Source organism: Nycticebus coucang, chromosome 20 (assembly GCF_027406575.1).
Source record: "Nycticebus coucang isolate mNycCou1 chromosome 20, mNycCou1.pri, whole genome shotgun sequence".
Lineage (NCBI taxonomy): Eukaryota > Metazoa > Chordata > Mammalia > Primates > Lorisidae > Nycticebus > Nycticebus coucang.
Window position 1 is genome coordinate 32,475,103 of NC_069799.1, and position 21,644 is coordinate 32,496,746.

At 40.9% G+C, this 21,644-nt stretch overlaps 1 protein-coding gene across 2 annotated transcripts in view; it reads left to right on the forward strand.

Moving 5' to 3' along the window:
- The first annotated feature begins 814 nt into the window (after positions 1-814).
- LOC128572662 (zinc finger protein 724-like) overlaps positions 815-21,644 on the forward strand; it is a 66,124-nt gene continuing 45,294 nt past the window's right edge. For both annotated transcript variants that reach the window (XM_053572687.1, XM_053572688.1), the window contains exon 1: positions 815-971. In XM_053572687.1, the coding sequence (XP_053428662.1) occupies positions 969-971 (3 nt within the window). In that variant the 5' untranslated portion in view covers positions 815-968. The remainder of the gene's footprint in view (positions 972-21,644) is intronic.

A 21,644-nucleotide genomic window follows, 5' to 3' on the forward strand; every position in this document is an offset into this window, starting at 1 on the left:
ACCCCCCTGATCCGAGACTAGAGGTAATTTCATCCTGCTCTGAACCGTCATGGCCTTTGCTTTTGTGATTCCCAAGGTCCTTAATCTATTAGGTTACTAAGTGACTTATGTGCATGTTTTTATTATTATTATTATTATTATTATTATTATTATTATTATTATTAAGACAGAGCCTCAAGCTGTCGCCCTGGGTAGAGTGCTGTGGCATCACAACTCACAGCAACCTCCAACTCCTGGGCTCAAGCGATTCTCCTGCCTCCCAAGTAGCTGGGACTACAGGCACCCGCCAGAACGCCTGGCTATTTTTTGGTTGCAGCCGTCATTGTTTGGCGGGCCGGGCTGGATTTGAAACCCCCAGCTCAGGTGTATGTAGCTGATGCCTTAGCCGCTTGCGCCACAGGCGCCCAGCCATGTGCATGTTTTTAGCTAGACATCAATGTATATTGAAAAGCCTTCAAAGCATACTCTAGCTCCTATTGAAATAAGTGCCCAAGCCTAGCACAGAGTAAACACTAAGTAAGTAGTTTTTCATCCCTTTAGTGAAATTTGTTAAATAGCTACTCTGTGGCAAGTATGGTGTCCCTGTAATGTAGAGATGAATAAAGTCATTGTCTGTGTCCTTAATTAAAAAAAAAAAAGGGGGGGGTGGGGAAGAAAGTGTTAGCGTTCTTGCCTATTTCCAGCCTTTTGTTGGACGGCATTCCTGTCATTCAAGGTTAGAGAAGTGGGGCCTGAGAACCTGTCCAATCAGAGATGCTCCAAAATGAACTGTCCAATCAGATGCACAGCCAGAAAGAAGAAGGCGTCTCTGGGAATCCGGAGCCTCATTCCTCTCTTTCACTGGGCACTGATTTGAGGTACCCTCTTCAGCTTTTGAGTGTACTGGAGAATCCAGGTGTCTCTAGAGCCGCCTCTGCAGGTGCCGGGAGATTTGTAGGGACGACACCGGACATCCCGGAAGCTGGGAAATGGTGAGTACAGGAGACTGGGTGTCCTGAGAGGGGGAGGGGCGTGGTTGGGGCCAGAAGTGATTGTGGCCGGACGGGCAATTTCACTTCAGTTTTACAGTCTTCAGAGTGAAGTTTGCCACTGGCACGCTTGGCCCTCAGACCCTGTGAAGAAAAGGTGGAGTGGGGCAGGCAGCGGGGACTCCGTTGCTGCAGCCCCTTCCCAGATCGGTTAATTAGACCACGGCCCAGAGCTCTCTTTGAACAATTGTGTGCTTGGAGCGCTGGGTATTCATTCCATATTGTGACAGTGGAAGGGTCCTCAGGGTCCTCAGGAAGAATCCCAACTGGGTGTGTGGGGCTTGTTCCTGGGAGAGGCTGTAGTCTGTGGGTTCCCCAATCCCTCCATTCTGTTAAAAATAAACTTAGGGCCGGGCACGGTGGGTCAAGCTGTTGCCAAACCAAAAGTGGCTTGGTTGCCTGTAATTCTAGTTAAACACAGAGACAGGAAGTTGATAAGTGAAAAGCGTTCATTATCGGAAAGGCCGGCAATTCTGGAAAGCAGCGAGAGTAATTTTTAAAAATGTTTGTCTATGTAACACATTTTAAGAATTTGTATAGGGGACAATTTCCAGAGTATATTAAAAATATACTTATGTGATTAACAGCATGTAGGCAGTTAAAATATGTAACAATTAAAAACTTATCGAAGAAAATCAGCATCAAAAAATTATTAAACATGCTATGAACTTGTTCTATAGTGCCTCATTATTTCCTCGGGTTTTTTTTTAAGTTTTTTTTTTTAATCTTTATTCCCTATTTCTGGTTTGGCCTGTTTGACTGACTTACTGCTCCTATATTTTCAAGTGCATTCTCAGTTCAGGAATAGCTAAGAAAGGTTGTCTGGGTGTCTGTGTCTACCACATTCTCTATTTTTATTTATTTTATTTTCATGTCTATGAAATTGATTTCAAATGGAAATAATTTCTGGCGACCCAGTGTGAGGAAGAGGAGATAACCTGAGTGGAAATGGTGGGAAATTAGAAAGAAAGACACGCAAGAAATATACTAGTGAAATATATAAAACATACACGAGGATAGAGATAGGATGAGGTCGGAGGGTCTGTCTGCAGCCAGCACGGAACTGTGGAAACAGCTTTTATAAAGTATCTTTAACAAGGTAAATATTAACATCTGGGGTAAGGATTAACTTTAAAGAGGAAAAGGTGTAATAAGGAAAGTATGTAGGGGCTATGTGACTTCTGGCAGTTGAAAAGAATGTCAATCGGGCGGCGCCTGTGGCTCAGTGAGTAGGGCACCGGCCCCATATGCCGAGGGTGGCGGGTTCAAACCCAGCCCCGGCCAAACTGCAACAAAAAAAAAATAGCCGGGCATTGTGGCGGGCGCCTGTAGTCCCAGCTGCTCGGGAGGCTGAGGCAGGAGAATCGCGTTAGCCCAAGAGTTAGAGGTTGCTGTGAACCGTGTGACGCCACGGCACTCTACACGAGGGCGGTACAGTGAGACTCTACAAAAAAAAAAGAAAAGAATGTTAATCTAGGAGGAGAAGTGGCTGGGGGGTGGGGTGAGGGGTCGTTCCCTAAAGGCTTCCCCTGGCTTCCCCTGGCACTGCCACCTCACAGCCCCCAGGGCCCCTCACAGACCCTTCCCCACAATAATTGTTATGGTTAGTTAAATTCACATGCGTGCTGTGCTTTTAATTTTGTTTTTTGAAATTTGTGAAACAGCGGGTACATACGAATGGTATGCAAATATTTTGTAACATAGTAAAAAGCTTGCAACTTACAGAATAAAGGTTTGGATTTAAGTAATGTTGGGTTATTATGAGAATACTTTAGGTAGGAAGTGTTGGATATTCTGAAAAATGTTATTTATTGTATTATTTGGACTACATCTTTTATATATTTTAACTTTTTTTGAGACAGAGCCTCAAGATGGCGCCCTGGGTAGAGTGCTGGGGTGTCACAGCTCACAGCAACCTCCACTTCTTGTGCTTAAGCGATTCTGTTGCCTCAGACTTTCTAGTAGCTGGGACTACAGGCGCCTGCCACAATGCTCGGCTTTTTTTTTTTTTTTTCTTTGTTTGTAGTTGTCATTGTTGTTTGGCAGGCTGGGGCTGTATTCGAACTCTCCCCAACCCCGACTCTGGTATATGTGGCTGGCGCCTTAACCACTTGAGCTACAGGTGCCGAGCCACTTTTGTTTTTTAATTAATCAATTAAATTTTTTTTTTTTTTAGTTTTTGGCCAGGGCTAGGTTTGAACTCGCCACCGCTAGCATATGGGGCCGGCGCCCCCCCTCTTTTGAGCCATGGTGCCGCCTCGAGCCAATGTTTTTGTTTGTTTTTGAACAGAATCACACTGTCACCCTTGGTAGAGTGTTCTGGTGTCACAGCTCACAGCAACCTCAAACTCTTGGGCTTAAGCGATTCTTTTGCCTCAGCCTCCGGAAGAGCTGGGACTACAGGCGACCACCACAATGCCCAGCTATTTTTGTTGCAGTTAACATTGTTGTGTAGCTTGCTGGGGCTGGGTTCAAAGTTACCACCCTCCATTTATGTGGATGGCGCTGTAACCACTGTGCTACCGCTGAGCCCATTTTACCTTGTTTTTAATGAATTGGTAACTGTTAGATAAATTGAAGCAGTCTCTCTCTATATTTTTTTTTTTGCAATTTTTGGCCGGGGCTGGGTTTAAACCCTCCACCTCTGGCATATGGGGCCGGCGCCCTACTCTTTTGAGCCACAGGCACCTCCCTTGCAGTCTATATTTTTTAACACTTTTACATCTACAATTGTGTTTTGATAATCAATAATGGCTACTTGATTTTTTTAGTGTAGCTTCTTGTACTTATTTTAATTCAGTGCTCAGCATTTTTGGCTTGAGAAGTTGTATTGAGGACCTCGATGATGGTGTAGGCAAATTAATTAGTTTTCAGATTGAATCCAATAACTAGTGTTAATATGACACAAATGGGTAAAGTGGTGTATTTAGCAGGGTTAAAAAGATGTAGTTGGCTATGATAGTTTTCAGGGAGGTTAATATCTTAAGTTACTTTAGGCTGGTTAGACTTAAAGTTTTGTGCCCAGGGTAGAAAAGGAGTTAATCTTAGCGAACAAGGTTTTCCTATGTTGTAGCAGAGATATGAGAAAAAGCCTGGGTGCCATGTAATAAGAACTATCTTCAGGTTAAGATGGAGTGTGTATTGGCACAAGGTACAAAGACAGTCAAGTTATAGTTAAATAAGGAATTATTAAGATAACGGAAGGGGCACCTTTTAAAGTTAATGTATTTATGATTAGTAGTTACAGTTTTCAGTTTTATAGAAAATACATCTTTTTTTCTTAACAGTAGTATTTGTATTTTAACTGTAAATATTTGAGTATGTGATAATCTTGTGGATATATAGGAGAAATGAGACAAATCTTTTTTTTTTTTTTTGAGACAGAGCCTTAAGTTGTTGCCCTCGGTAGAGTGCTCTGGCATCACAGCTCACAGCAACCTCCAACTCCTGGGCTCAAGAGATTCTCCTGCCTCTGCCTCCCGAGTAGCTAGACTATGGGCACCTGCCACAATGCCCAGCTATTTTTTGGTAGCAGCCATCATTGTTGTTTGGCAGGACTGGGTTGGATTTGAACCCTACAGCTCAGATGTATGTGGGTGGTGTCTTAGCTGCTGGAGCCACAGGCCGAGCCTTATTGTGACATTTCTGATTAGTTCTAGCAGGTACACAACTCCATTAGGCATGAAGTAAATACCTGTTCTACATAAGTACTTCTAGTAAGACAGAAATAAGACATATTTATGACATTTTGGGCTAAATCAATCTATACATTTTTATTTCATTGAAATGGCACAGGATTCTGGGGTAAGCACAGCTGTCTATGACAAGTCTTAATAGGAAGATGACTAGGGATTGTATTTCTTCAGTCTTTTTTTCTTTTTTCTTTTATTTATTTATTATTATTATTTTTTTTTTTGTAGAGACAGAGTCTCACTGTACCGCCCTCGGGTAGAGTGCCGTGGCGTCACACGGCTCACAGCAACCTCTTAACTCTTGGGCTTACGCGATTCTCTTGCCTCAGCCTCCCGAGCAGCTGGGACCACAGGTGCCCGCCACAATGCCCGGCTATTTTTTTTTTTCTTTTTTTTTGTTGCAGTTTGGCCGGGGCTGGGCTTGAACCCACCATCCTCGGCATATGGGGCCGGCGCCCCATTCACTGAGCCACAGGCGCCGCCCTTTTTTAAAAGACGCAGTCTCATTTTGGCACCCTCAGTAGAGTACTGTGCCATCACAGCTCACAGCAACCTCCAGCTCTTGGGCTTAGGCGATTCTTTTGCCTCAGTCTCCCAACTAGCTGGGACTACAGGTGCCTGCCACAATGCCTGGCTATTTTTTTGTTGTAGTTTGGCCAGGGCCATGTTGGAACCTGCCACCCTTGGTATATGGGGGCAGCGCCCTTCTGAGGGCCACAGGCGCTGCCCAGTCTTAATGTGGTGTTTCCTCCAGGAGAGGTAGTGGGCTTCAGCTGCTTCTCAAGGGAGATGCAGCTTGAGTGGAGTGTGGTGGGCCAGGGCTTCTGGTCTTGTACGTTTCACTGCTGTGATGTCATCTACAGAACTTTTCCTAGACTAGCCTACTTTTGTTTCAGCTGTTTTTCTCAGGCCCGTCTTTCCAGGCTTTGAGTTGGACTTGGTCACCAAGATAAAAGGGATGTAGGTATTACCTGGGGTCTGGGAAGAGAGAATTTGGGCACTTGCTGCATTTGTTGTACATACTTTTGTACTTTAAGATTATATTTGGCTTCCCCTGACATTTAAATTGAGACTGCCTGGAAGGGGTTTTGATAAACAACTTGGTAAGGATTTAATTTGACCCTGCTTTTAGGGGCTACCTTTATTCACAGTAATTGGAAGGATAATACCTGATTTTAATGTAAATAGATATCCTGGAATTGTTTGGCAATGTTTTCTATTAGTATATGATTTATTTTCTTTTTACTTTTGCTAATGATTTAGGTCTTCAGGCTTTGGATGTGGATATTTGAGTGAAGTCTATCAGCTAGGTTTCAAACAGCATTATCTTATGGTAGGGTCAGCGGGATTTTTTTATATATGTTCTCTGTTTAGGGGTTCTTTCTTTTTTTTTTTTTAATTAATTAATTAATTAATTTTTTTTTATTGTTGGGGATTCACTGAGGGTACAATAAGCCGGGTTACACTGATTGCATTTGTTAGGTAAAGTCCCTCTTGCAATCATGTCTTGCTCCCAGAAGGTGTGGCAGACACCAAGGCCCCACCCCCCTCCCTCCTTCCCCTCTCTGCTTTTCCTTCCCCCCCATAACCTTAATTGTCATCAATTGTTCTCATATCAAAATTGAGTACATAGGATTCATGCTTCTCCATTCTTGTGATGCTTTACTAAGAATAATGTCTTCCACTTCCATCCAGGTTAATACGAAGGATGTAAAGTCTCCATTTTTTTTAATAGCTGAATAGTATGCCATGGTATACATATACCACAGCTTGTTAATCCATTCCTGGGTTGGTGGGCATTTAGGCTGTTTCCACATTTTGGCGATTGTAAATTGAGCTGCAATAAACAGTCTAGTACAAGTGTCCTTATGATAAAAGGATTTTTTTCCTTCTGGGTAGATGCCCAGTAATGGGATTGCAGGATCAAATGGGAGGTCCAGCTTGAGGGCTTTGAGGTTTCTCCATACTTCCTTCCAGAAAGGTTGTACTAGTTTGTAGTCCCACCAGCAATGTATAAGTGTTCCCTTCTCTCCACATCGATGCCAGCATCTGCAGTTTTGAGATTTTTTTTCTTTTCTTGCAAACTTTTTCTTTTTATTTTTTATTAGATCATACCTGTGTACATTGATATGATCATGGGGCATCATACACTAGTTTCACAGAGCATTTGACACACTTTTATCACAATCGTTGACATAGCCTATCTGGCATTTTCTCAGTTATTGTGCTAAGATATTTACATTCCACAGTTTTGAGATTTGGTGATGTGGGCCATTCTCACTGGGGTTAGATGGTATCTCAGGGTGGTTTTGATTTGCGTTTCTCTAATAGATAGGGATGATGAACATTTTTTCATATGTTTGTTAGCCATTCATCTGTCTTCTTTAGAGAAGGTTCTATTCATGTCTTTTGCCCATTGATATATGGGATTGTTGGCTTTTTTCATGTGGATTAATTTGAGTTCTTTATAGATCTTAGTTATCGAGCTTTTGCTGATTCAAAATATGCAAATATCCTTTCCCATTGTGTAGGTTGTCTCTTTGCTTTGGTTGTTGTCTCCTTAGCTGTACAGAAGCTTTTCAGTTTAATGAAGTACCATTTGTTTATTTTTGGTGTTGTTTCAATTGCCATGGCAGTCTTCTTCATGAAGTCTTTCTCCAGGCCAATATCTTCCAGTGTTTTTCCCATGCTTTCTTGGAGGATTTTTATTGTTTAATGCCTTAAATTTAAGTCCTTTATCCATCTTGAATCAATTTTTGTGAGTGGGGAAAGGTGTGGGTCCAGTTTCAGTCTTTTACATGTGGATATCCAGTTCTCCCAACACCATTTGTTGAATAGGGAGTCTTTCCCCCAAGGTATGTTTTTGTTTGGTTTATTGAAGATTAGGTGGTTGTAAGATGTTAGTTTCATTTCTTGGTTTTCTATTCAATTCCAAGTGTCTATGTCTCTATTTTTGTGCCAGTACCATGCTGTCTTGACCACTATGGCTTTGAAGTACAGACTAAAATCTGGTATGCTGATGCCCCCAGCTTTATTTTTATTACTAAGAACTGCCTTAGCTATACAGGTTTTTTTCTGGTTCCATACAAAATGCAGAATCATTTTTTTCCAAATCTTGAAAGTACGATGTTGGTACTTTGATAGGAATGACATTAAATAGGTACATTGCCTTGGGAAGTATAGACATTTTAACAATGTTGATTCTTCCCATCCATGAGCATGGTGTGTTCTTCCATTTGTTAAAATCCTCTATTTCCTTTCTGAGGATTTCATAATTTTCTTTATAGAACTTTCTCCCTTCACCTCCTTCATTAGGTATATTTCTAGGTATTTCATTTTCTTTGAAAGTATAGTGAAGGGAGTTGTGTCCTTAATTAGCTTCTCATCTTCACTGTTATTGGTGTATACAAAGGCTAATGACTTGTGGACATTGATTTTATATCCTGAAACATTACTGTATTTTTTGATGACTTCTAGGAGTCTTGTGGTTGAGTGTTTGGGATTCTCTAAGTATAAGATCATGTCGTCAGCAAAGAGGGAGAGTTTGACCTCCTCTGCTCCCATTTGGATTCCCTTTATTTCCTTGTCTTGCCTAATTGTATTGGCTAGAGCTTCCAGCACTATGTTGAATAGTAAAGGTGACAGAGGACAACCTTGTCTGGTTCCAGTTCTAAGAGGAAAAGCTTTCAGTTTTACTCCATTCAGTAAAATATTAGCTGTGAATTTGTCATAGATAGCTTCAATCAGTTTTAGATTTGAATTCATTGTTCTAATTAGAAAAGGATGCTGGATTTTATCAAATGCTTTTTCTGCATCTATTGAGAGAATTATATGATCTTTATTTTTGCCTCTGTTAATATGGTGGATAAAGTTTATGGACTTGTGTATGTTAAACCAGCCTTGCATCCCTGGGATGAAACCTTCTTGATCATGATGTATGACTTTTTTGATGATAAACTGTAATCTATTTGCTAGGATTTTGTTGAGAATTTTTGCATCTCTATTCATGAGTGAGATTGGTCTGAAATTCTCCTTTTTGTTTGGGTCTTTTCCTGGTTTTGGTATCAGGGTGATGTTTGCTTCATAGAATGTGTTGGGGAAGATTCCTTCTTCCTCAATGTTTTGGAATAATTTCTGCAGTACAGGAATAAGCTCTTCCTTGAAGGTTGATAGAATTCTGGTGTGAAGCCATCTTTACCAGGGCATTTTTTTGGTTGGAAGATTTTTTATTGTTTCTTTTATCTCAGTGCTTAAAATTGGTCTGTTCAGGAGCTCTATTTCTTCCTGGCTGAGTCTAGGGAGAGGGTGTGATTCCAAATATTGATCCATTTCCTTCACATTGTCAAATTTCTGAGCATATAATTTCTGGTAGTATTCAGAGATGATTTCTTGTATCTCTGTGGGATCAGTTGTTATTTTCCCTTTATCATTTCTGATTGAGGTTACTAGAGATTTTACTTTTCTATTTCTCGTTAGTCTGGCCAATGGTTTATCTATTTTATTTATTTTTTCAAAAGATCAACTTCTCGTTTCATTAATTTTCTGAATGATTCTTTTGTTTTCAATTTCATGATCTCTGATCTGATTTTGGATATTTCTTTTCTTCTACTGAGTTTAGGCTTAGATTGTTCTTCTTTTTCCAATTCCATAAGATGGCTTGTGAGTTTGTTGATGTGCTCTCTTTCTGTTTTTTCAATGTAGGCATCTAAAGTGAAAAATTTTACTCTCAAAACTGCTTTTGCACTTGGTAAATGTGGAATGTAAGTGTCTTGGCACAGTAACTGAGTGAATGCCAGGAAGGCTATCTTAACTAGTGTGAAGAAAGTGTGTTAAATGACCTGTGAAGCTAGTGAATGATGCCCCATGATCATATCAATGTACACAGCTATGATTTAAAAAAAAACAAAAAAGAAAAAACTGCTTTTGCAGTATCCCACAGGTTTTGGTAGCTTGTGTCTTCATTGTGTTATGCTCAAGGAAGTTAATGATTTCCTGTTTTATTTCTTTCTGCACCCATCTGTTCAACAGAAGATTGTTTAATTTCCATGCCTTTGTGTGGGGTGAACGTTTTTGTTAGAGTTGAGTTCCACCCTTAGTGCCTTATGGTCTGAGAAGATACAAGGTAAAATTTTAATTCTTTTGAGTCTGTTGATAATTGTTTTGTGTCCCAGGATATGATCAATCTTGGAGACTGTTCCATGGGGTGATGAGAAAAATGTATATTCTTTATCTTTGGGATAGACTGTTCTATATGTGTTTATCAAGCACAGTTGTTGTAGGGTCTCATTTAAATCTCTTATATTTTTGTTTAATTTCTGTTTAGAGGATCTGTCCAGCTCTGTAAGAGGCGTGTTAAAGTCCCCTCTTATTATGGTATTATCAGATATCATATTGCTCAGGCTAAGTAAGGTCTGTTTTGAAAATCTGGGAGCGTTTAAATTTGGTGCATAAATATTTAAAAATATTTTCCCTTGATCAATATAAAGTGACCATCTTTGTCTTTTTTGACTTTAGTTGCTTTGAATCCACATGTATCTGAAAATAAGATCGCAACTCCTCTTTTCTTCTCAATTCCATTTGCCTGAAAAATTGTCTTCCAACCCTTAACTTGGAGCTTTAATTTGTCTTCTGAAGCCATGTGTGTTTATTGCAGATAGCAAATGGATGTGTTGTGTTTTCTAATCCAGTTAGCCAATCTATGTCTCTTCAGTGGGGAATTTAAGCCATTAACATTTATTGAGATAATTGATAAGTGTGGTAGTATTCTATTCATCTTATTTTGTGAGAGTCCATTGCTTAGTTTTATCTTTTGCATCAGTGTGGAGTTTAGGTTTTGTCATTTTATTTGAGTTCTTACTTTGCTGCTCATCCATTGTGATGGTCAGTGTGTAGAACAGGTTGAAGTATTTCTTGTTGAGCTGGTCTTGTTGTGGCGAATTTCCTCAATGTTTGTATATCCGTAAATGATTTGATTTCTCCATCAATTTTGAAGCTTAGCTTAGCAGGGTACAGAATTCTGGGCTGGAAATTGTTCTGTTTAAGTAGATTAAAGGTAGATGACCATTGTCTTCTTGCTTGCAAAGTTTCATTAGAGAAGTCTGCAGTCACTCTGATGGATTTGCCCCTGTAGGTCAACTGGAATTTACTCCTGGCAGCTTGCAGAATCTTTTCTTTTGTCTTGACTTTGTACAGGTTCATCACAATGTGTCTTGGTGAAGATTGGTTAGAGTTGAGGCGACCTGGGATCTGATATCCCTCTGAAAGCAGTGTGTCAGAATCTTTGGTGATATTTGGGAAATTTTCATTTATAATATTCTCTAGTATAGCTTCCATTCCTCTGGGGTATTCTTCTTCCCCTTCTGGCATTCCTATAACTCGTATGTTGGAACGCTTCATAAGGTTCCATAATTCTGACAGTAAATGTTCTGCTTTGTCTCTCTTCTTTTCTGCCTCTTTTACTATCTGAGTTATCTCAAGAACTTTGTCTTCTACCTCTGAAATTCTTTCTTCTGCATGGTCTAACCTGTTGCTGATACTTTCCATTGCATCTTTAAGTTATCTAATTGACTGTTTCAGTTCCTTCAGCTCTGCTATATCCTTTCTATATTCTTCATATCGTTCATCTCTTATTTGATTTTGTTTTTGGATTTCCTTTTGGTTATTTTCCACTTTATTAACAGTTTCCTTCATTGTTTCCATCATTTCCTTCATTGTTTTCATCATGTGTATTCTAAATTCCCTTTCTGTCATTCCTAACATTTCATTATAGGTGGAATCCTCTGCAGTAGCTACTTCATGGTCCCTTGGAGAAGTTGTTCTGGACTGGTTCTTCATGTTGCCTGGAGTTTTCTGCTGATTCTTGCTCTATGTTTTATCTGTTTTTTTTGCCCTAATTTTTCTTTTATTTCCTCTTGCTCTTTAAGTTTCCGTGTCTGTGAAATAAGGTTTCGGAGTCCTTTTGGTACAGGACTAGAAGGATGACAAGTTTGAAGAGCAATAAGGGATGAAAGAAAGAAGGAAAGAATGAAAAGAAAATAGAGAAAGGAGAGGTGGTGGGTAAAAGAAATATTGACAAAAAGAAGAGAGGCACAGAAAGAGGGAGACAGAGCAATATAGGTGTACAGTAGGGTACTTTGACACAACCTTAAAAAACCCCAACCTCTGGGGGAGCCCGATTGGGTGGTTCCCTTGAGGTCAATAACTCTTTGCTAACCTGATCAGACACAGTACCCCACCTCCAGCAATTAGAGAGGAAAGAGAAAAATGCTATAAATCAAACCAAAACAAGCAAACAGAAAATTTTATGGGGTAAAATTGGGTGAAAAACCAAATAATAGGGGTAGAAACACTAGCAAAAATGAAGTTCTAGTTATTGAAAAGGGCAACAATGGGAAATTGTATTTAAACTTGAAAAAGTTGAAATTAAAAAACAAAACAACAACATCAAAATAAACAAAAAACAAACAAACAGAAAACCAACCAGGAACAAAGCAATATATATATCTTGTTGAATACTGTCTGGGCAACAGGTGGTCTTCTGGGGTATGAGATGTTAATTACAATGCTGATACGTCTGGAGGCCTCTGCTGATTTCTCAAACCCCACAGGGTAGATACCCTAAATCTCTCTTCAGCTCTCTTAAAAGGCACTTTAAACTTCTAAACTTGCTAAGCAGAAACTTTCCCAGTAAAGTTCTTGTTGCTGGAATCACTGCTGAAGTGGCTATCCACTTACCCAGTGTGCCAAAACTGGTCTACTCTGCTGTAGGGTTAGGGCTGTAAGGCCGCTCAGTCCCTGCCTTTAGGCTGCTCATCACTAGATTACTAGCTCCCACCCGATCCTTGCTGTGCAACCCTGAGGGCGGACTTTGCTGGGGCAGTTCTCTCCTAATGGCTCCCTGTGGCCCACAGCCAAACACTATTACCTCTGTCTAAGTCAGCGGCTCAGTCTGGGACCCTAGACTATGCCCAAAGTTCTCCATGCTCCTGCTCAAGCTCTCCCCAAGGCAGTTCAACTGAGTGCCAAGTCCAAAAACACCAAAATAGTTCACAGGTAAGGACTTTCCAGTTTGCAGTACAGCGACTGTACTCACACCTGCTGGCAGGATTAGGTTGATTGAACACACGCAACTACTTGCCAGTTTTCTACTGTTTTTGTCCTCCTCTTGGGTCCAGAAGTCTCTTGCTGACTCCCTGTATCCTCAAAGGGATGATTATCGGTAGATCCCACCAGCCAGAAATGCCTGGAGTCTTATCTCCCCAGACTCATGGTGCCCAGATGCAAGAAAGCTGTTACTCGGCCTCCATCTTGCTCCCACCTCGGGGTTTTTTTCTTATACAAAGCAAACACTGAGTATTTGTTTTTGATTGTCTGGGCGAGTTGCCTGTTTACAAGTTACTGTGGAAGGAACTCAGTTAAGGCTGTTTTGCAGTAATGTGTCATGGCATGAAGTCGTTTTATTACCTGAAGTGTTAGATTTCTAGGTAGCATGAATCGTCCTTGGCTGTGGATGGATCAACTATTTTTTCATCAATGAATTTTTCTGTTTTAGTTTTTATTTTTTTTTTTATAGGTGGGATCGAAATCAGACAGGTTTAGAGGTGGCATTAAGGGGGCTGTTATTTTCAGTCTTTCAGCTTGCTTTGGTGCAGTGTCACCCTCTGGTTTTCTGTTGGCACAGGATTAAGTCTTTTCTAGTGTCCTGTGCAGTGCATGACTGTCACTGTGCAGAGAAACAAAGCAGTTTCTAATAGTTGTAAAACTGAACTTTTTTTGTTTGTTTGGCTAGGGCTGGGTTTAAATTCGCCACCTCTGGCTTATGGGGCTGGCGCCCTACTCCTTTGAGCCACCAGGCACTGCCAAAGCAAACTTTTTTAACATGTATTTTTCTCTGCCCTAGTAATCTCCTTTTATTTTTTTATACATGGTATATTGAGTATGAAGAATTAGATAAGAAAATTTGGAGTCCATGTAAATATTTAATGTTTTTCTTTTTGACAGTTCTAATGTCCTGGTTAGGGCCATTAGTTCAGCTTTTGGGCTGATGTCCCTGGTGCAAGGGCTTTCATTTCTACCAACCTTTCTGCAATCACTACTGTATTACTTGCCCTTCATGTTTCTTTTTCAATATAACTGCTTCTGTATATGCATGGAGTCCAGTCTACCTCTTTGGAAGGGTTGTCTGACAGAATCTCTTTGGCTAGAAAAGACTTGTTCAGTTAACTCTAGACGTTCATGTTCTTTTGGTTCTTGATTAATGTTAGGAATTAGAGTGGCTGGGTTCAGTCCACCTATCACTTGTAATTGTATTTCGGGGATAGTAAGTAATATAGTGTAGGGAGCACAGCAAAACTTGCCCTTTCCCTTGTTTTTTTCACTGAAAGATCAGTTCACAATTATGGCAGATTATTAAGAGTAAGGTTTATTTCCAAATACTATGCAGAAGAGGTGAACTGCAAGAATGATTACCCAGTGGCTCAATGATGGTCAGAGACTTTTATAGATGCCTTTTAGAAGGGAGGGTGGATACTGTGCAAAGTATAGGTGCAGCAAGTGGTTGCTAGGGAGTGGGTATGTAGATGGGGGTAAACAGATTCACATGTAAATTAACCTGAGAGATAGTATTGTATTTTAAAGGATTTGGGACAGGTCCCTTAGCATTCAGAAAAGGAAGTCTGCAGCTCCTTTTGTTCCCCAATCAGGTGAATCAGTTTTTATAGATAGAGGAAAATTTTGAATGTTTTCTGAACATGAATGGCCTTTAATTCAAAATAATCTTTATACCAAGGAGTGATATTTTGGCGTGAAATTTCCTTGGTTTTATCAATAGCTTGGTAACTTTTCATGCTCTCTGCAGTTAACTAGAAATTTCTTTTTTGCTTAAGAAAAAACAAGACTTGATGAGGGATATGAACCATAGTTCTTCCAAGGTGAATTTTTCAGTTTCACTTGAAAGATCACAAGTCACAGCAAGGGTTCTAGGACAGGCAGGCTACCTAGTAGCTGTAAAGTTTAACTGTTTAGAGTGGCACCTGTGGCTCAGTAAGTAGGATGCTAGCCCCATATATCGAGAGTGGCAGGTTCAAACCCGGCCCCAGCCAAACTGCACCAAAAAAATAGCCAGGCATTGTGGTGGGTGCCTGTATTCCCCATTACTCCAGAGGCTGAGACAGGAGAATTGCCTAAGCCCAGGAATTGGAGGTTGCTGTGAGCTATGTGATGCCATGGCACTCTAAAGAGTGCAATGAAGTGAGACTCTGTTTCTACAAACAAACAAAAAAAGAAGTTTAATTGTTTAGACAACACATCTACTGGTCTGGGAATAGTGCCAAGTTTTTCTATCAGTACTCCAAGACTAAACCCCTGTCTCTGTCTTTTATGCACATACAGAAATAGCTTAGACAGGCCAAAAGCCGAGGCCTTAGTTTCTACAAGGCTTTAGTGCACTCCTTAGTTTGATACAGAGGTGAATTTTTCTGTATTTTCTGTTTTGTTTTTTTTTTTTTGAGACAGTGCCTCAAGCTATCATCTTGGGTAGAGTGCCCTATGTCACAGCTCATAGCAACCTCAAACTCCTGGACTTAAGGAATTCTCTTGCCTCAGCTTCCCAAGTAGGTGGGACTACAGGTGCCCACCACAACACCCAGCTATTTTTTCGTTGTAGTTGTCATTGTTTGGCAGGCCTGGGCTGGATTTGAACCCACTAGCTCTGGTGTATGTGGCTGGCACCTCAGCCACTTGAGCTACAGGCGCCACCCATTTTCCTGTATTTTCAAGGCCTCATATTGTTGCAGGAAGATGAGGCCCAGCGGAGAGAAAGAGCACCCAAACAGCATGTTTATAAGAGGAAGGGTTTTATTCACCATCGGGAGCTTACACCATAGAAGAATTTCAAATGGCCAAGCTCCCCGACTGGCTTGGTCTTTTTCTTTTTTTGCCGGGGGTTGGGGGGTTGGCTGGGGATAGTTTTGAACCCACCACCTCTGGCATATGAGGTCAGTGCCCTACTCCTTTGAGCCACAGGCCTCACCTGGTCTTTCCTTTTTTATTGACCATCAAAAAGTTCCAAGCCACAGGTAACTAACTCATTGGCCAGTTTGAATCAAGTGGGAGATGCTATTCCAGCCCCCACTGAACTATAGGATTTCACAGAAATGGAAATTTCTAAGTTTCAGGAAGTTAAGTTTACAAATTCCCAAGAGCTGAGTCACCATGGAGAAGATTCTGCAGGTGTATCCTTGTGGTCTCCTTGAGAAGACCTGTTCTCCTAGACCTCACCTTTCCCAGGTATCCTCTCTTAATATAAGGGTTTAGAAATTAAACCTTAGTTAGGAATTCATACTTGATAGAAAATTGTCGTACCTAGAAATCCCCAAAGCTGCTGCAGGGATTGGAAAATATAATATTTTTTTCATAGGCTACCTTGTCCAGGATGTAGCTCAAAACCAAGTGAGAGAGGATACCTGAGAACAGGTATCCTGTTCCTAGAAGAACAGGTCTTCTCAAGGAGAGCACAATGATACACCTGCAGGGTCCTCTGCATGGTGACTTGGCTCTGGGAATTTGTAAACTTAACTTCCTGAAACTTGAAAATTTCCAAATTCTGTGAAATCCTGTAGTTCTGTAGGGGTTGGAATAGCATCTCCCGCTTGATTCAGACTGGCCAATGGGAAGGGTACCTGTGGGGTGGAACTTTTTGACTATCTATAAAATTGGAAAGACCAAGGCAGTTGGGGTGTGCAGCCATTTGGAATTCTATGCAGTAAGCTCTCGGCTGGTGAATAAAGCCCTTCCTGTTATAGATAGGTGTTTGGGTGCTCTTTCTCTCCATTGGGCCTGGTCTCCCTGCAACATTTTTGGTTCCCTGACCAGGAAGCGAAGCACTTGGTAGTTGCCCTCAATCCTCTGGACACCTATGTGGGGGCCCTTCATCAGCCTGGGTGACATAAACCACTGAGCATGCCAGGGAGACAGTTTGGCCTCCCTGTGTGGATGCCTCGACTGGGCTGAGAAAGGACCCCAGCAGTGGATCTTCAAGGAGGTAAACACCAGGAGGAACTGGTATGCAGGAACGGGTATCTACACAGGGAGATGTCTAAGGCAAGGTATGATGGATCTGGGCATCAAATCCATCTGGGCTTGATCTGGGCTTGATCAACTCCTTGGGCATTAGATCGCCGGCAGGTCTGTTGAGAGGTGTGTGACAGTATGTGGATGTGGTGTAACTGAGAGACTCCGAGGGTGGAGTTGGACCTCCCTTCACAGGGCCTAGGGGAGTGTTGGTTTGCCTCCTATGGCTAAGTGGCCGCTCCAGTGGGAAATTGAGGCTGCCTAGGTTAAGAAATGGTTGGAATTGTGTGCATATGAGTGCTTTGAGAATGATTGCGATGGGTAATAAAAGGTTGGGGTTTCGCCCCCTCCCTATTCATGTGGTGAAACGAATGTGTGAGTGTGCCCTTCTTCCCTGCTCCAACTTTGCCCCCTGGCTATTCTGAGAGAAACTGAAAGTTCCAGGTTTTCCACTTTCTGTCTTTGGTGGTGGCCACGTGGCCTTGTGGGACTTAGGGGAAAATGAAAAGACATTAGAAAGGATGTTGTTGTAGTTTTGTTACTAGAATTTGTTCACTGAGTGTTTGGTCTCAGGAATTTGAGAATTGAGCTTGCGGGCCACAGATCAGTGATAAAATGGCATTTTGTTGAATTGAGGGGCATGCAGAGAGAGTGGAGAGTGCCAGAGCTATTGGCAGAGTGGTTATGACTTGAAAAGTGTTGTGGTTCAGGCAGTCCAGTGAGCTGTGGATGGTCCTTGAAAATCTGGGGAAGAGAGTGTAAATCTCATGCTGGACAAGGCTGTATCCATATAAGCAACAGGTCTCCAAGGTGAACAGCCTCTGAAAGGGAGGAGGAGGCCCAGATCAGAGGTTTCCTGCATAAGTGCTTTTTCTAGGGGTAAATAATTGGCCCTGAGAGATATTTTGGCAAGGATTTGGTAGATGGAAAAATACCTTTACAAACTGAAGGGTTGTTCTAGCAAATGAATGAATGAATGCAGTGCCTCACCTTGGACAAGGTTATTAGGTCTTTGCTGCAGTTTTTGTCTGAGGAGGGGATTAGGGTGTGTGCTTCTTAGGGTGGAGCCATCCAAAAGGTTTTGGGCTGCTTTGTCCATTACCTTGCTGGGGATCAGAGGGTTTGTACCTGGAGATGGGAATCTGACGTCTGAGCTAACCTGAGCCTGAAAAATGGGGGTTTCCTGTCCTGCACTGAGTGGGAAAATCCTGTATCAATGTTACATCTCATAAAACATCTCTCATTTCTAAAATGTAATAATTTGATTATTTAAATTGTTGGGGAAACTGAGTCTTTTTTCAAAGTATAAGATTCTTGCTTTTTAAAACTTCTTATTATCAATTTGGCTGAGTGAATGTGTGACTTCATAGTGAACTGAGCTCCTGTTTTGTGGAAAGTGAGTTTTTGAGAGTAAGGAAAATTAGACAGAAAGGAGAATGGCATTGTGTGAAGAAAGAATCTTGTGTGATAAATTTTGTCCTGAAACAGAATGGTTGTGTAAGAAAGTGGAAGGCAGGGCAAAAGTTAAAGTTTGAACATTTGTAAATGATCAGTGCAGGTTAAATGAAGCTCATAAAAGAGAATTTGTGAAAGAATTTACATGTGATACAGTTAACTATGTATTTTCTTTAAAATCTTTTGGCTTGTAACTTATTTTAAACAAATGTTTTAGGCCTTTGATATTTGATAAACCTTCCAAAATAAAAAGCTCTGAATCTGAGGCTTGGCACCTGTAGGGCAGTGGTTGCAATGCTGGCCACATGCACTGAGACTGGCAGGTTCGAACATGGCCCAGGCCAAGAACTACAACAAGAGCAACAACAACAACAACAACAACAAAAACAAAAAACACCACAACTCTAAATTTGGTCTTCTTAAAATATTAAGACCACTGAAAGTCATGGGAAAACACATTAAACTTATTTGATTTATTAAAAATATATAGGAAACATTGTCAAATATAAAATGGTAATTAATTTTGTATGGATTATGGATATTTATGTATTCCAATAGTATAAAGCATTTGGTCTGTCCTAACATATATTGTCAGTAATAATTTTAATTCATCTAAAAAAGAAAGTGTTTTTTTATGTAACTGGCTGAGTCCAAAATTTATCCTAAAAAGAAAATGTAATATTAAGAGAGGCTAATGAATTCTCTCAAATTCAAATTTCTGATGTCTTTGAAATTTTAATAGCTTTGGAGTAAAAAGCAGATTTTTAGAACTTTCATTGGAAAGTTAACATGTCTATGAGTATGCTAACCTAACTTCAACAGAACAGAAATCAATTACATCGATCTGGGCTAGTTTGTAATGGCTTTTTGTTCAAAATATTGTTGATTCTTTCTGTGTTCTGTTTTCTAGAAGTCAAGAAAATAATTTTCTGTCTTTTGAGCTATTTGTAGCTTTTCAAGCAATGTATGTACTTATGAGCAGAGTTTGAAACATTTACTTTTCTCTCTCCTTGATTTGTCCAGAATTTGAAAGCCATTTATAAGTATTCTTAATTTCTGACAATACAGTTATTTGCATAAGTTCATTAAGAATCTGTTTTGTTCTATAGGACATGATGAAGGCACTGATTATTTTACCAAGGCTTTGGCTGGAATAGCACCTCTAGAGGTGTCCAGACTGTGTTAAGGAATTAAGGTTGACTTTATAAAGCCAATAAAAAATGCCCTTTGAAAAACTGGCCGGATACATCAGTAACATTTCCTGATCTGTGGTAAGTAATGAAGGTCCGCTTGCTGACAGGTCCGGGAATCGAATTGTGCTTGGGGACCTCAAGAGGGATTTACCCAATGCATACAGGTATCTACTGGCACAGATGAAACCTGGGCTCTGAAAGGCTTTCAGAAAGTCCAGCCTGATATTCCTTATAAAAGATTCTAGCAAAGCCAATTTTAAAGAAAAGAAGAATTAGATGACTAATAATCAGTTATTTTTACTGCACTTTATGCAAATAATCAGACCTCGTATACTGAAGATACAGTTTATTTTGGCAAATAAGTTAGTTCTACTATAATTTGCCTTTAGTAAAGAGAGAAATTGGAGAGAGAAAAATGATTCAAAGAGAAAAAAGACTGTAGCTTATCTGTATTAAAACCCAGCCTATACTACCCTGTCAACTCATAAAGTGAGACATAACTGTTTCACTAAATTCTTCTGGTAAATGGGACTAAGAGACTGGCCAAAAAGTATAGAATTATATACAGTAGTTACATTTACTCTGAAGCCTTAAGATTCCACAAAGGTTGCCTGTTGGCTACACTGAAAAAATTTGCACTGTATTAAATGTTATCTACTGTGTCTATAGATACCTCAGGAAAAATTAAAAACTAAAATAAGAATTTCCCTGTAAATGTTGTAACTGTAACACTGCATCCTACTGTGCTTAATCCATATACTCTGCTGAGTCTGCTGCCAGCAGAAACCAAGTGGCCCATTTGCCTGAACTTAAAAGATGCCTTTTTCAGTATAAGGCTGGCTCTGGGAAGCCAGAGCTGTTTGCTTTCCAGTGGGAGAGACCAGACATGGAAACTTGGATGCAGTACACATGGATCAGGTTGCCACAGGGGTTCAAAACACCCACAATTTTTGGAGAAGTGCTGGCTTGTGACCTCCAGAAATTCCCAGCTGAGGAATTAGAATGTGTGCTGTTCCAATATGTCGATGACCTCCTTTCAGGACACCCTACCCAGGAGGGCTGCACCCGAGGCATGGACTGTCTTTTTATGACATCTAGTGGTACGTGGCTATTTAGTATTCAAATGGAAGGCCCAGATTTGCCAGCAGCAAGTACTTTATCTAGGACTTACTATTCAGCAGGAGGAGAAGAATGTAGGTATGGAACGGAGGTAGATCATTAATCACCTCCCCACCCCCAAGAGCCGAAAGCATGTTCGGGAATTCCTAGGTGCAGTCGTTTTTTGTCATCTTTAAATCCCCAACTTTGCTGTCTTGACTAATTCCTTGTGTGAGGCAAGTGAAGGAGAGGAGGGAGAGCCCTTGGAGTGGGGATGAGAACAGCAACATGCCTTCTCCCAGCTAAAGATGAGGCTGATGACTGCACCTGCATTTGGACTGCCAGATGTGGCAAAGCCCTTTACTCTGTATGTCTCAGAAACAGATAAAATGGTTGTGAGTGTGTTAACCCAGCTGGTTGGGTCCTGGCCAAGGCCTGTAGCCTACCTCTCTAAGCAGTTGGATGGAGTGGCAAAAGGAAGGCCACCCTGTTTATGGGCTCTAGCTGCTGCTACTCTCCTTGTGCAAGAAGCCAATAAGCTGACTCTAGGGCAGGATCTCAGAGTGAAAGTACCCCATTCTGTGGTCACTTTGATGAACATGAAGGGACATTTCTGTCTCTCTAATGCAAGATTAACTAAGTACTAAAGCTTAACGTGTGGTAACCCGCACATAACAGTAGAAGTATATAACACCCTGAATCCAGCCACACTCCTTCCAGTCAGTGAAAGAGAAATTGAGCATGACTGTGTGGAAGTCATAGATAATGTGTACTCTAGCAGACCTGACTTGCATGACCAGCCCTGGACAGATGCAGACTGGGACTTGTATGTAGATGGAAGCAGTTACATGACAGCACAAGGTGAGTGGCAGGCTGGGTATGCAGTGGTCACCTTAACAGAGACTGTGGAGGGTAAGCCCCTACCTCAAGGAACATCTGCTCAGAAGGCTGAGTTAATTGCCTTGACCCGAGCCTTAGAATTAAGCCAAGGAAAAAGTGTAAATATTACACTGACTCTAAGTATGCTTTTCTGACTCTCCAAGTACGCAGGACATTGTGTAAGGAGAAGGGACTATTAAATTCTGGGAAAAAGGACATTATGTATCAGC